Source organism: Lolium rigidum, chromosome 7, assembly GCF_022539505.1.
Source record: "Lolium rigidum isolate FL_2022 chromosome 7, APGP_CSIRO_Lrig_0.1, whole genome shotgun sequence".
Taxonomy (NCBI): Eukaryota; Viridiplantae; Streptophyta; class Magnoliopsida; order Poales; family Poaceae; genus Lolium; species Lolium rigidum.
In genome coordinates, this window is record NC_061514.1 from 199,814,242 (window position 1) to 199,829,955 (window position 15,714).

Genomic DNA, 15,714 nt, shown 5'->3' on the forward strand with positions numbered 1-15,714 from the left:
GATGAAGGTTTCACTGTAAATGCTCACAGACAAGTATTCGGGGGGTTTTGATGTAACGGATGAAATAAGTACGAGTAAGTAAAATGCGAGAGAAATAATTGCAGCGAGTGGCCCAATCCTTTTTAGCACAAAGGACAAGCCGGTTTGTTTACTTATAATGACCAAACGTTCTCGAGGACACACGGGATTTTAGTCTAGTGCTTTCGCTACATATAGCTGATTAATCTTCATTGTTTTGATAAGTGTTGTGTGGGTGAACCTGTGCTAATGTACCGCCCTTCCTAGGACTAATACATACTTGTGATTATACCCCTTGCAAGCATCCGCAACTACAAGAAAGTAATTAAGATAAATCTAACCACATCCTTAAACTTTGAGATCCTGCGATCCCTCCCGCATCGATATACCAACGGGGGTTTAGGTTTACGTCACTCCGGCAACCCCGCAATTAGCAAACGAGTACAAGATGCATTCCCCTAGGCCCATAAATGGTGAAGTGTCGTGTAGTCGACGTTCACACGACACCACTAGAAGAATAACACCACAACTTAAATATCATAACATTGAATATTACTCAACCATAGTTCACTACTAACATTTAGACTTCACCCATGTCCTCAAGAACTAAACGAACTACTCACGAGACATCATATGGAACATGATCAGAGGTGATATGATGATGAATAACAATCTGAACATGAACTTGGTTCAATGGTTTCACTCAATAGCATCAACAACAAGTATGAATAGATACCGGGAGAGTTTCCCCTATCAAACAATCAAGATCAAACCCAAATTGCTACGGCGGTGACGAGGTGCTGCGGAGGAGATGGCGGTGATGATGGTGGAGATGATGATGATGGTGATGGAGATGATGTCCAGCTCGATGGCGGTGACGATGGCGTCGATTTCCCCCTCCGGGAGGGAATTTCCCCGGCGGATTCCTGCCCGCCGGAGAGCTCTTTTCTCTCCGGTGTTCTCCGCCCCGCGAGGCGGCTGTAACCCTTCGTGAGGATTCCTCTCCGGCTTAGGTCTTCGGGACGAAGGGTTTCGCGAAGAAAAGGAGGCGAAAGGGGTCGTGGGCCCCCAGACCACATGGCGGCGCGGCCAGGGCATGGGCCGCGCCGCCCTAGGGTGTGGGCCCACCCTGGGTCCTCCTGGCCCCTTCTTCTGGCTTCCTTCGTCATCTGGAAAAATAGGATTTTTGGTAAAACTCCCTTCCACAGTTGATCTTCCGAAATATTGCATTCTGACGGTGCTTTTTCCAGCAGAATCCTGGCTCCGGTGCTTGATCTCCAAATAATCATGAAACATGCAAAATAGATGAAATAACATAAGTATTGTGTTCCAATATGAAATATATCAATGAATAACAGCAAATTATGATATAAAATAGTGATGCAATTTGGACGTATCACGCGCGCAGTGGCAGCGCGACCGCGCGGCGTTGGCGGCATGGAGGGCCACCATCGGCAGCACCAGCGGCGGAGGAAGCGGAGGCGGCGAGGAGGAAGACGCGGCGGCGGAAGAGGAGGCGGCCTACCGCCGTGCGGTGGCCGAATCCGAGGCGGAGGCCGCCGAGAAAGCTCGGGCGGAGGCAGACGAGCAGGCGGCGGCCATCGCCGCCGTCCAGGAGTTCGAGGCGCGGCAGGCGCGGGAGGCGCAGGAGGAGGCGGCGAGGATCGCCTTCATCCCCTACGTCATCCTTGACGACTAGACGTAGGTTGATGCTTAGTTAGATGTAGTATGATCCGTAGTATGATCAATATGTATGTATGATCCCTAGTATGATCAATGAAGATGAACTTCCCGGGATTTTTATTTTTGAAAATACGGGGCGAAATACGGGGTCTGCTAGACGGAATGGCTCGAAATGGAGCAGTTTTTCGATACGGGGCGAAATAAGAGACTTATACGGGGCAGCGAAATACGGGACCTGTTAGACATGCTCTTAGCTGCTAACTTTGTGAAAACGAGAGTAAACTACATTATAGTGCCATTTATGATGTAGACAAGTAGCCAATGTGGTAGAATAAGGTCAGCTCATCACTTTTTTTTTCAGGATGTTATAAGGAGTGCGACTGACAGTAAAGTTGTGCAGGCTGGGAGTATTATTTGACTGAGTGATGATCATCCACCATATTTTCCTTCTCGTCACACCCTATTTTGTATATTTGACAAATGAACTCAATTTGAGTGGTTTTTTACATGCCAAATTCATTGTACATAGATAGCTCCATATAACCATGGGATCATGGTTTTATTTTTCCAAACTCATATGGAAACATAAATATTTATACTCCTACAAATCTTCTGTTCCCCAAAACAAAAGAAGTAAAGTTATAGATTTTGTTCGTACGCTTTCTCCATAGATCTGCATTCCACTTAGCTAAATGAAGTTATGGTTCACATGGGAGTATACTGCATTCGTGATTAGGCAAAAGAAGTAGGATTGGTATTTGGTAGATCGGCGGCTCTAGCTCAACCAACTTGTGTCCCTGCCAGGCGATTTAGAGGAAAATAATCTGGTGCAGGCGATACCTTGCTTACATATACACCATACTTGTCCTTCGAAGCCCATCTTGCAATAGGCGGTGTAGTTGGGTGCCATCGTAGTCCGTCAGTAGTATGAACTTACAAAATTTAGAAAATTTGGCTTGGTACAGCAGGCAGCCATATGCTTGAGAGAGATTAATTCTCTTCAAAACAGATAAACAGTGTGATTTTTTTTTTAAGAAAGCGGTAGATGCAACCTTCACAATGATTTTTATTTGAATAAATAAAGACAGAGGTTCACATCGTGATGACTTAAACCTAGACTAGATGGCATGGTTAGCTAGTAATATGAACTGGAGTAGGTAACGGAAAACCAAAACTGATCATGGGTGCATATGCACCTGGTATGTATAAAACATATTTCAAAAAGTAAAAAAATTTAGGAAAAAAATTTAGCATGTACAGGGACATGTTCTATGTGTACACATAAAGTTTCACGTAAAACCAACAATTTTTGTACCATGTGTAAAAAGACAAATAATGCCTCGAGAAATAGACTATTTTAACACCAAAAATTTGTCTTTTTAGTACAGGGCACAAAACATATCGGTTTTTGCTGAAACAACTTTGTGAACATGTAACACGTCAAGGTATACACGAGGCATTTTTGTTTTTATTTTTTTAACATTTGGAAATATGTTTAATATGCATTTCAAATAAAGGGTGCAGAAACACCCTGTCCGGTAGGTAATTGTTACTTTTATGCCACGTGGTTTTGAACAACGTACCCAAAATATATACATCTTTGGCTAGTCTAGAGCAGAAAGTCCATACAGACCAACTCACAAATTTGTGAACCATATATCGCAACAAGAAAAAACTATTCACAAAAAAAGGGGTTAATGAAAATGTACACATTGTGCCTGATCTAAGAATTACCCAAGAAGGAAAATGGTATGATACCTTCTAGCTAGTCGAGTGCTAATTCAGTGTCGGACTGCAGTATCTTAAATATGAGAAACCCAACTGCCGGCTTCCTAAGGTTGTGTACCCGTCGATTTCCGAGGGAGGCAAAAAGAACAGTAGTTGAGGAAACAGTGCCAAGAAAGAATCAAGTGGTTGCACCAATAGATAGGTACAAATATCAATCGTTAGGTCCCCTTCCAAACACAAATGGATGAGCTGACCTTAAATAAAAAAAATCTGATACGGAATAGTGAATGTTTGCTACAAAATTATTATGAAGTACTTTTATTCTTATTAACTGACACTAGAAGGCATCGAACTGCAAACAAATGAGTTTTATATCTTCAAACCAATCGACGAAAATAGCCAAGAGGCACACAATTTATTTACCTAGAGTACAAGATTTTTTAATACACTAGTAACATAGTAAACAAGATTCTTGCGAGTTGGTGATATGCTCATGGCACCAGAAATGCGCTTCAATGGACCGTTGGTAAGTGGTTTAGATTCAACTTAACCCTCTTTCTGCCATGGGGCACCACTGTTAAGAAAATTGCCCACGGTTGCAGTGCACGTCGATGATAGCATGTGGAATTTTCCAGCATGTAGGCGAGCGAACATAGATTACTTTTTTGGGCGCGGTGGGAAAACATGTTGCTTGATGACACAGTGGTGGTAATGCACGTCGATGAGAATAGACGCAAATCACATCATAATAACATGCATATAAACATGCGGGCTTACATGGAGGAGGTGCGTGTTACATTACTGCCAAATAGAAACTGAGAACGTGAAGGTGGCTTATGTCATAGTCCTCACATCTGTCAAAATAGGTGTTGCATTTTCATGTGCTGGGTAGTGTAAGCGTGTTGGGTGGGTGGTTAGGCATATCGTTTGATGACATGATCAATTTGGAATTCACATAGACAAACCCTAGGGAAGAATCGTCATTACCGGAAAAAGACGGTGGTACGCGGTTGCATTGGACATTGATTGCATAACGTCATGTAAGCAGTTTGTGGGAGAAGAATCACACTAACCGGGAACGATACACGATTGTATCACACGTTTATAACCGGGCACAACATCGCTTGCCATGTTAAATAGGTGTTGACTCGTACGAAGATAGTTGAGTGATACAGACAAGAGCATCGCCTAGGCATGATCAACCCCCCCTCCGGGGGGGGGGGCAGCTAGGTGGATGGTTCAGTGTTGCACGTCCATAAGAAAGACATCATCGTCTGGTCATGCCGATGGCATATTCATGCTGGTTAAGCGTTGATGATCGTATCTCACTAGGTGACACGGTTGGCTCATTGCCCTTTCTCTGGTGAAACAAGCTTATGACTAACACCTTTCTCCGCGGAGCCCTAAATCTATTACAATGATCTTGTTATCTACTATCTCCATTTCAAGGAATAAGGCGTTCTCTTTTTACGTGCTTTTTGTTTGACCAAAAAATATTTTAAATATATAAAGATTGTTTGTATGAAATTAGCATCATTAGAAAGTGCTTTTCAGTACAAATCTAACGGTGCTAATTACATATAATAAAATTAAAATTTTATTGCTCAACTTTTATGGTCAAAGTTCGTCTTGAAATACGCGTGCGCCTTATTCCTTAAAACGGAGGTAGTATAGTGCAAAGGAAGTCCTCTAAAACACGAGATGTCCACCTTTCTAAGGTTGGTTCTTGAATAGTGACCGTCACCTTGAAGTCCAAGCTAAGCTGCTCGAAGAAGTACACGCTATCTTCTATTTGGCACACCATTGGAATTGGAGGAAATATTAAAATAGGGAAGTGATGTTGTTAAGGCTTGTTGATGAGAGCAGCAATAAGAATATAAAAATTACTAGACATAGAGAAAATAGATCATGCATTACGATCGTCTCATTAGCCTAATCATTTTAACCATTAGTGTACCCTTGCATCAACCTTGTGGCATTCTTGGTAGTCCATACCTTGTTTGCGGACCATAGTAGTTTGATCGAGGCACAGTTATGCACGCTACCCAACACTGTTCATGCATTACTTGGTAAATTATGCTTCTTTGGATATCGACGTGCTCTCTATTTATATTTTCAACCATTACACTATTCGTATCGCAAGCAAAAATTTATGAGAATTTACAATGTTTTGAAATTCACCTTTGCAAACTTAATTGCATTACGGTTCATCTCACTAACCTCATCAGCAATTCTGCTCCTCGGATATATATATGGGAGCTAAAATATGGTATTGCACCAAAATTACAATCTAGCCTCTGGACATCAAACATATACACACCCAAGGGCAAGTGTGTCATTATCCCGCGCCCACGGAGTGAGACTCTCCCTCCACAAACGGCAGCAAATACCGTGAGCCACCTGTTGGGCCCACCTGTCAACGTCGTCCTCAACCTCCGTAAACGCCTCGACCCACTATGCCACGTACCATACGTCCACCACGTCATGCACCTCTTCTCTAGCTCGTCTATAAAACCTCGAGAGAAAGCTAACAAATCAGTCCCGCATTTTCCTCCTCCTAGCGTGCGAAAGAAAAAGAAACTGCTCCGCTCGCCGGAAATGGCCTCCTCCGGTGAACCGCCGCTGCGCCGACAGTAGCACGACGCTACAGCCTTCCACTCGTTCTGTCGACACGTGGTATTCGCGCCCCATTCTTGTACTGACAAGTGAGGTAGTTGGGTGAGGTGGGTGGCAGGGGTGCGTCGCTGCCGGCGTTGCGACCGATGCCGTTGCCGTTCCAGCTGAGGAACCACCACGGTCACGCCGTGATGGAGCACAGGCCGCCGCAGCCGCCGGCCGCGAGGGTGTCGGTGTTCCGGAGGCTGCTGGTGCGGGTGTCCTCGGCGGAGCGGGTGCAGGCCGTGGACGGCAAGGACGAGAAGCCGCTGGAGACAGAGGTGGGATCGTTGGGGCTGGACCGCATGGTTCTAAGCTTCATGGAGGACGCGGCCGCCGTGGAGTCGCGACCCCAGCGCGGGCGCTGCAACTGCTTCCACGGGAGCGGCCACCACGACAGCAGCGACGACGAGGCGTTCGACTTCCTCCCAGCCGGCCATTCCGCCTCCTCCTCGGCCTCGAAGGCCGCCGCCGGAGACGCCTTGGAGGCTCTGAAGGTACTATCCGTGATTCTCTTTTTAATTGCTCGTCGGATTGATTGAAAACTAAGGACTCCTTTTATTTTCGTCACAGGTTTTGGTGCAGAGCGCGAGCGTGGCGGAGCGGAACCTCCTCGCCGACGCGTCAAGGATCGCCGAGAGGTGCCGCAAGGGCCAGGGCGGCGCCAAGAAGAAAGCCGACGTTCGTCGCGCCGTCGCCGACGGCCTGAGAGCCCTCGGCCACGACGCCGGCGTCTGCAAGTCGCGTTGGGACAAGACCCCCTCCTTCCCCGCAGGTAAACCAGGCACCATCGCCTAACGCAGTCGGACTCACTGGCACACTCCGCTTAAGAAAGCATCGTCGCTGACGCTCCACCGGCCGTATGCAGGGGAGCACGAGTACATCGACGCGGTGCTGGGGGAGACGTCGACGGCGAGGCTGATCGTGGAGGTGGACTTTCGGTCGGAGTTCGAGGTGGCGCGGTCGACCAAGGCGTACCGTGCGGTGCTGCAAGCGCTGCCGTCGCTCTTCGTCGGGACACCGGACCGCCTCGGGCAGATCGTGGCCGTAGTCGCCGAGGCCGCGCGGCAGAGCCTCAAGAAGAAGGGCCTCCACTTCCCGCCCTGGCGCAAGCCCGAGTACATGCGCGCCAAGTGGCTCTCCCCGCACGTCCGCTGCTCAGACGACATCAAGCCGCCGTCCCCGACGCTGGTGTCCGCCGCGAGCTTCACCGGCGAGTTCGAGCTGCGGTTTGACCGGAAGACGAAGGGGCTCGAATCTGCCCCCGCCTGCGACGACGACGGTAGCATCGTGGAGCAGAAGATCACGGTGGTGGTGTCGCCGTCGCCGTGGCGCCCGGTGGGGCCGGAGGCGAGGAAGAAGAGGCCCATCGCCGGGCTCGCCTCCGTGCTCTGAGCTAAGCGGCAGTTGAATAGCAACCGATTACCGATAGTTCATAGTACTCCAACTCCGATCCGTTACTAGCTTAGCACAAGACAAGAGCTCTCTCTCTCCCTCTCCAATTTTCTCTGTTTTCCTCTTGGTTTCTTGATCCGTCCGAGGTCTAGCTCTTGGCGTTTTCGCAGTTTGTCCGGTTTTCTGGACAAGAGAAAAACGCCTATTTTCCCTTTTCATTAGCAACTTTTCTGGTTTCCACAATTGGGGAGAGCTAGGAATAGTCCAGCAGTTTTTTGTTTGTATGAGTGTATTCCTCGCCCCTTTTTATTGAGAAAAATGTAGTCAGTCCATCAGGAATTACAAGGATTAAGGGGATTCGGAGAATTTTCGAAGTACAAGAATAAGAAAAACACACGAATAGTGCTAAATCCTACATGAGTAAAAAAACCAGAAATTAGCTGCAGAGTCCGTTTGGTTGTATCATAGAAAAAACATTGGAAAATTTTAAAAATTGAATACCTGTCATAGTTGTTATAGACATATAGAATTTTTTTCAAGAGGTCTAACCTCTTGCTGAAATTCTATAAGATTGTAGTATAGAAAAGAAATTCATAGAAATTATGGAGAGTTCAATCCTTTGAATCAAATGGCTTATATAGAAAGAAAAAATTGTGGGTAAGAATCCTATAAAATTATTTTAGAAATCCTTTAAATCAAATAAGTTATAAGTGGTTTTTAACTTTTTATACTATTAGAAATTATAAGATCTATCTTTTATTGTCTTCTCTTGTTTAATGCATGTTTTTTTTTTGTCTTTTCTCCCTTGCATGTACAACTATTGTTGCATACAATAATTTGAAGAGAAGTTATGAATTTTCTTGGTCTTACTGAACTAGTTCTCTAAACGGAGCATGAGGTGCAAGATTCACCATCCTTAATAACTTAACTCTCCATCCGTAAATAAGTTTATATTTTCTTTTTAAGTTAACATTTTTAATTTTAATTAAAACACAAAATAGCAACATATGTGATATTAAATTAATATATTATTAAACTATATATCAAGATAAATCTAGCGATCTTAATTTAGTGACCTATCTACACTTTTCTACTTCCTCTGGATCCGTTTAATAGTCGCACAAGTAGTCTAAAAAGAATACTTCAACCATTATTTTGATCTGAAATATGAATTAGACAGTATGTCATAAAAATTATATCATTGGAAACCTTTTTAGCTTTTATAGACATATACATTTATATTTTATTGACCAAATTAATGATTAAAGTTAGTCTAAAATATGTGAGTGCCTATTAAACTGTACCGGAGAGAGTAGGACGTTGATCAAAGCTAATAAACTTTAACTTAAAACATGTTGAAATTTACAGTTATTTAAAGACCGAGTGAGTATATAAATTACTGGAGTGAAGTCTGATCTGCTACTCGTCAGTCGTCAACCATTCTTGTACCATGTTTATTTGTTGATCTTGAAAACTCCATGACCATATGAGAGAGCCTTGCGACTTCATTTGAGCAGGTAGTACAGAAATTACTGTACCACTGCTGTAATCATGTATGCCAATCATCTCGACACAACGTTCTTGTTTGGCTTTCGACTCTTTCTGTTGGGACTTTATCACCAAGTACTACTTACTGTAGGAGTACTCTACAAAACTTCAAATCTGTAGAAAGTCTCTTCAAAGTTTCGTTGTGTTTTTTTACCGAAGGCGCAAAATAAGCATATGCCGTTGGATAAGTACAAGACAGAGCAGCAGGCGAAGGGCCCAGTGTCATTGAGGCGCGACAGACACTAAATATTTTCACGGCGGCGACAATGGCTGGCATGGAGCAGGTCTGTGCGCTGCCTGCGCTGCACTCGTGCCATCTCGAAAGGCGCGCGATACTGCGTTGGGTTTGGTGTTTTTCCACGCGCAGTAGAAAACCTCGTCCAAGGTAAAATCTGCGACCTTCCAAGAAAAAATTTTGACCGGGGCGAGCAGACAATTCGCAAGTCCAAGGGTAAAGTTAACGCGAGAAACGGTAAATAAAGCTTCTTCGTTTTGTGGCCGCCTCGGCCATGGCATCTGTACATCGTGCTTGCCTCCGTGTGTGCCATGGCAAACCTTGGAAGCCATGCATGATCACGCTTTGCGGTTTCATCAGAACCCGCGCGCTCTGGCCTCTTGCGGTGGGGAGGGGACAAGTATAGGTCCGGCCAACCCGATGTCGAGGCGATAACGCTCGGCAGTTGCCATTCCTGCCTGGCCTGGGAGGACGACCTCCGTTCCTTTCTTCGGGGCCTGTTTGGGCTGCTCACAGGGCCGTGGTCAAACTGGGGGGACATATGCTTGGATTATTTTTCAACCCAAATGTCAAAGATAATATAGCACAGTTAGTAGGTATTCCTAGGGATGAAAATTGAGCGGAAAGTTTCCGATTTTTTCATGAAAAAGTAGTACTCCGTAGAACAAAATTACAAAAACGGAACTGAAGTTTTGCAAAACGAAAATGGAAATGGTTTCTTTTTAGCAAAAACGGAAATGAAAACAGAACATCGTTTTCTGGCGGAATAAAAAAAACGAAAATTTTGTTTTCGGATAATATGAAATTTCTATTTTAATTTGATGTACATGGCTCAATCCAACAATCCCCATTACATAACCTTGTAAAGCTAAACTTCAAAAGCGACTCATCGCAAAACTGACGACCATATAATACCTTCATGCATTCAAGGAGGCTTCCATGGGTAGGATCATTCTCCTATTACTTAGTAAATTATGCATGCAAATAGCATAGTCATACAGACCAATAGCATATTCTCATAGTGCATACAAATCCATAGCATAGAGCATAATTAAAACAAATCAATAGGAGTAGCATACTTAGATCATAGTGCTCTAACTTCTCCACTTGAACGCACAACAAGAATGTGCCACTTATTTTAGGGTGATGCTAGTGATCTAGCTTCTCCATTTATGTTGGACTTGTTAAAGCGCTAATGATTTTTTTTGCTAAAATTCATCGAAAGTATCATGCGAAGTACAATGCATTTTCCTCATCCTCTATCCATCTGAGCTCTCTATTTGCACTTATTCACGGGACTACATATTTCAAATGAGATTGTATAAATACACTGACATGTATGTCATAGCTCATTCACAACAAGAAAAAGGGAAATAAATACCTTATTGGCATTGTGCAAAACGCCAGTGGTACGTCCTTAGGATGAGAAGGGAAGGACACAACCGCCGGTTCAAGCGCTCCCACGACATCAAGAGCTATAGTGGAGACCTCCTCCATCACCATGGACGCACAAGACTCGACGACGACGGATCAAGCCCGGCGGCGGCTAGGGAGGCGACAACCCTAGGCCACGCAGAATCTGCGACAGATTGATCGAGGGAGGCGGGGCTTTGAGACCACCGAAAGTCGACAGAGGGGCTCGAAGGAGATCACGGTTGGTGGCGGCCCGATTCCGGCAACGGGAACCTCCATCGATGTCAAGATCATGTAATACTCACAGCAACATATTCAGTTTCGTCAGACAGCTGGGCCGAAGCAGAGGAGAGACCTTTCCTTTGTTTCCTGTAATGAATTCGAATTAAGCCTAAGGAGGGTAGTTTTGTAATAACGCTACACTACTCGTGGCTCTAGCTTGGTATAAAGGCTGGAGAGGGGTGGAAGGGAGGCACGAGTAATAACAAAAACATCTACTTTTCCATGTCTTGCACTACCTTTCCCTTCCAGTTCTTCCCAGTTCTTGCCTTTATTTATCTTAGATCTTGAGTTTCTGCCTATTTTCCTTACTATCCTTGTTAGTTATCCCCTCTATCGTTTCTTGGTGAAGTTGGATCCTAACAATTGGTTATCAGAGCAGTGGTCCTTGGATCCCAATTTTTTTCCCGCCGGGAGTTATCGATCTTTTTGATTCAGTAATTCCTATCCTTCTCCAAGTTGTAGATCTGCTCCAACCACCCTCGTCATCTAGTCGTCCTCTGCCCACCAGGTTGAGTGACCCATGTCGCCGGCGCGGACACGCTCCCAGGAGCGGCTGGACCAAGCACAAGAGGAGGCGATGCTTCTAGCTGTTGCACAAGCCGAGACAGAAGAGGAAGCTGAGATCGAGCGACGACTTCCTCCCGAGGTGCTGAATATCACTAAAAGGATGGATCGACAACAACAATATGTTGATGATTTGCATGTTACTATCTAAACTCACTGGCATGGTTGCACAATTGGGCTTGTCCATGAGACCGAGTGGATCGGATCCTCAGCAAGTGCGCTCAAAATTTCATACACCCCCTCATCTGCCTACTCACTTGAGTCTGATAATTGAGAGCAGTACTGTGATTACACCAGAGGCAGCAACACACCATAACCGTCAACAAATCCATTATTCCACTCCTCCATCATATACCCAACCCCACCCAACACAAATTCCCCATCCACACACCCCACACTAGCAAACCATACGTAAAATCCAACACCTTTCCCTACCCAAACAGCCCCAAACCAAATTTCCTTACCACACAGTTCACACATACACCACACCATAAATCCTGCTACCCACCCACACCAATACCACCCAAATTTCAACACTTTTCCCAGCCACCCTACCCTATGCAGTACAATACCCAATACCAACCACAATACCAGGGAAGTTTCTATCTTGATCAGTGGCAACCCATCTGCATGCTACCATACCCTCCATCCAATTACCAATACTCTTAGCCCTAACAATTCCAACCACAATACACCTATACTCAACCACAACCCACAGTACACCCCAATACTCAGCCAATGGTGGTGCCGGACTTGCGATTCCGAGAACAGCTAAGGGTCAATACCAATAGAACAATGCCCAATGGTACAAGGCAGCAAGGCAATCAATACCAGAGCCATCAAGAGCCATCCATCCGAACACCTAGTGTGGATCTACCATTATTTTATGCAGAGAATGCAATTAGCTGGATACAGGAGTGCGAGATCATTTTTGAATTGGCTGGTATTGAGAATGAAAACAAGGTGAAATGGGCAAATGCTCATATCTAGGCAGAGCAAAAACTTGGTTAAATAGCTCTGACTTCCAGATGTACCTGATGAATTGGCCACAATTCTACCAATTACTTTGTAAAAGATTTCCAGGGCCAGGAGCTGATGAATCCATGGAACAATGTCAACAATTGCAACAAGTGGGGTCAGTTGACAATTACATTGACCAATTTGAGGACTGGATGAAACTTGTGAAGAGAGACCACAACTATCTTCCAGAAAGTTTTTTTTCCTGTTAAGGTTTCTCAGTGGCCTAAAAGAAAGTATCAAGCACTACGCCACGACAGACATATAGTAACACATTCATGTGCTACTATAACTTACAAAAGGTGTTACTGACGCTCCCAGTAACACCTTTTTTATGTGTTCTTATATGTCGTGTTACTAGGTGTTGTCTTTGTAGCACATAAACAATTGTTCCTATAAATACATAAAAGTGTTACAAGGATACCGTAGTAACACAAGATATATGTGTGACTATAAGTTTTAGTAACGTATTTTTATGACCGTAGTAACACGATTAGTAACATGTTTTTCTTGCTATAGTAACACGGTTGGTAACACATATTACCAACTACTGTAACATAATTATTCAAGATTGGGTTGGTTCTATAGGTCCTTAGTAACACAGTTGTAACATGTTTCACAATTAATAGTAACATGTTTTTCTATATATTGTAACATAGCTATTCTTGTTGGTCCCATACTTAGTAACACGTTTATCTAGTTGTAGTAACACCTCACAGTTAGTAACAATGTTTAATATGCATTAATTTTCTTTAAATGGTGCTTATTTAGAATTCCTTACTTTCATATTTGATTAATAAATTATTTTGTTAAACTTGTATGTGAAAACGACAAGCATATACCTCATTGTGTAGTAACAAAAGGAACATAGATACATCCAGCAACATGTGCATATGAAATACATTATGGAGGTAAAACCAACGTGTTTCATGTCACTTCCTAGCATTCATAACAATGAACACAAAGACGTTACATATTTAAGAAAAAACTACTACGTTTCTCAACATATTAAGCTAACCTAGAATACATGAAATACTTAATCATCTTGACTATGCAGAAACAACAATCATGGTTTCTCCAATCCACCCTTCGATATTTCTCACACCAATCCTACATATGTTCTATCTTCACTCCATCGTTAGACAAAGCATCAATATCAACTCAGTCTCAACCACCGATCTTCTCAATCTGGAAAGAAAATTACAGTTACATATGAAATTAAATATATATCAAAATATTAAAACAACAAAACTCAAAAAGTAACATACACATGCTGAAGGCCAAGCAATTGTTATTACAGATGAAAAAAACATCACTGATTGTCACACAGTTCTCCATTTCTCTTACCAAGTGCTCATCTTTGCCAATAGGTTCATCAACTTGCACATGCGTAAAACATAACATGGATGAAACATGTACATACTGTTCATTTACCTGTTCCGAAGGACGACATCTCTTCTTTGAGGACACATGGCTTGGAGTCTTGTTCCGAGACATTTGTTTTTTGGACTCTTCTCGAATTTTCATCCACATTCTCACCGCTCTTTCTTATATACGAAAAAATATAAATAAAAAGATTGTAATGTTGTGATTCAGGAAACTAAAGTTGATAATGCATTCTTTTAATTCCACAAACATTGGATATCATGATTTATTAATAGATAACCAAGTAGATTTGTCAGCGAATAACCTTTACCTCCCGTTCTCCAGAAAAAGGAGGTGTCTGTGATGATTGTCCTGGATGATGCTTCCATACAACGATACAGTTAATAAAATAATTTGTATTGTATTCTTACAACAGTTTGGTTTACATTATTACTAATTAAATTAAGGACACAAATGACCCTAAGTACTTCAAAAGCATCGAACAAGTAAGGAAAGTTAGCCACTAATGAATTGATCAAGAACATGAACCTATAATGACAAATTCCATTCTCGAGCATGCTTGTGTGTATTCAGATTAATTAGAATGTTTATTTTTAAAATAGAGTAAAACTAAAAAGGACTACTAATGTGATAATGATAAAATAAAAACAAGAAACTAAGCAGGGGCGGAGCTACACCCCGGGAACCAGGGCCATGGCCGGGGCGCAGGAAAATTCCGGCCCTACTACCATATAATTTCAACTTGGCTGAGGCTACAGCCCAGGTAATCTGTTGGCCAATCTTCTCTATGCACAAGCCTATGACACCCAACACGAAACAGCAAATGGGAACAGGACGAACAACATCGACCAAAGCTAGCGGTCGACCCTTGGCTCCCTCGCTCGCAGCGGCGGGACGCGCGCGCCACACGCCCACGCCACTCCGTCATCGCCGCTTTGCCGGTAGGATGGCTTGACACACCTAGCCACTCGCAGTGCCGTCGTCCTTCTCCACGGCCTGCTGGCCTGCTATGCTGCGGTGTACCGCCGCTGGCGCACCCTCTCGGCCGGCGTCGCCCAAGTGCTGCTGTTCTATGATCTGTCTGCCCTAGTCTAGGCTCCAACGATAGGTAATATGTTCTTGTGTGTTTGCTTTAATTATTCCACTCCAATATTGTTACCAAATTGAATTGATTCATTGATTAAACAATTTGTCAGGAAATATTATGTTTTAGGAACATTAGGTGAAGAGAGTTTATCCCTTAATCTCAATACCCTCCGAATCACTGAATACCCAAACTCAAGTGTTTCTCAAACAAAATCAACTACCCAAGCTATATGTAGTTTGCTGGATCGTTAAAAAAGGGAGTTCAAAATATATCTTTAACTTTTCAACCGTACCAAAAAGAAAATGCAATTACATGAGTTATTGGGAGTAGTTTTTTTTTGTATTGCTTTTGGCCCGGGGCTTGCTCCAATCCTAGCTCCGCCACTGAAACTAAGGGTGTTCAATTAGTTGATCTGGGGCGCCACTATATGTTAAAGAGAAGCTCTTGTGTCATGTCATCTAAAGTTACAGAAAGTATCTTTTTAGCCAAAGTGGAGGGGGGGGGGGTCCCATATATCAATTAATTTATCATTGATAAAAGATCAGAAGGCTCGTGAGAGTAGAGCAAAACAAATATACAATGAAGCTGAGGAGGACATCAACCATGCAATTAGCAGAGTAGACGGATCAAACGAGAAAAGAAAAGGCTATTCTGTCTGTCCATTCTGTAATACATTTCTGAACAAAGGAAAGCAGTGCATTCA

General features: G+C 43.6%; 1 protein-coding gene across 1 annotated transcript; it reads left to right on the plus strand.

The window, feature by feature from the left end:
* Positions 1-6,191: 6,191 nt before the first annotated feature.
* On the plus strand, positions 6,192-7,763 carry LOC124672440. Its single transcript, XM_047208663.1, has 3 exons — positions 6,192-6,581; positions 6,658-6,859; positions 6,953-7,763. Exons 1-3 carry the CDS (start codon positions 6,192-6,194, stop codon positions 7,477-7,479), a joined length of 1,119 nt encoding a protein of 372 aa, XP_047064619.1. The 3' UTR covers positions 7,480-7,763.
* The last annotated feature ends 7,951 nt before the right edge of the window (positions 7,764-15,714 follow it).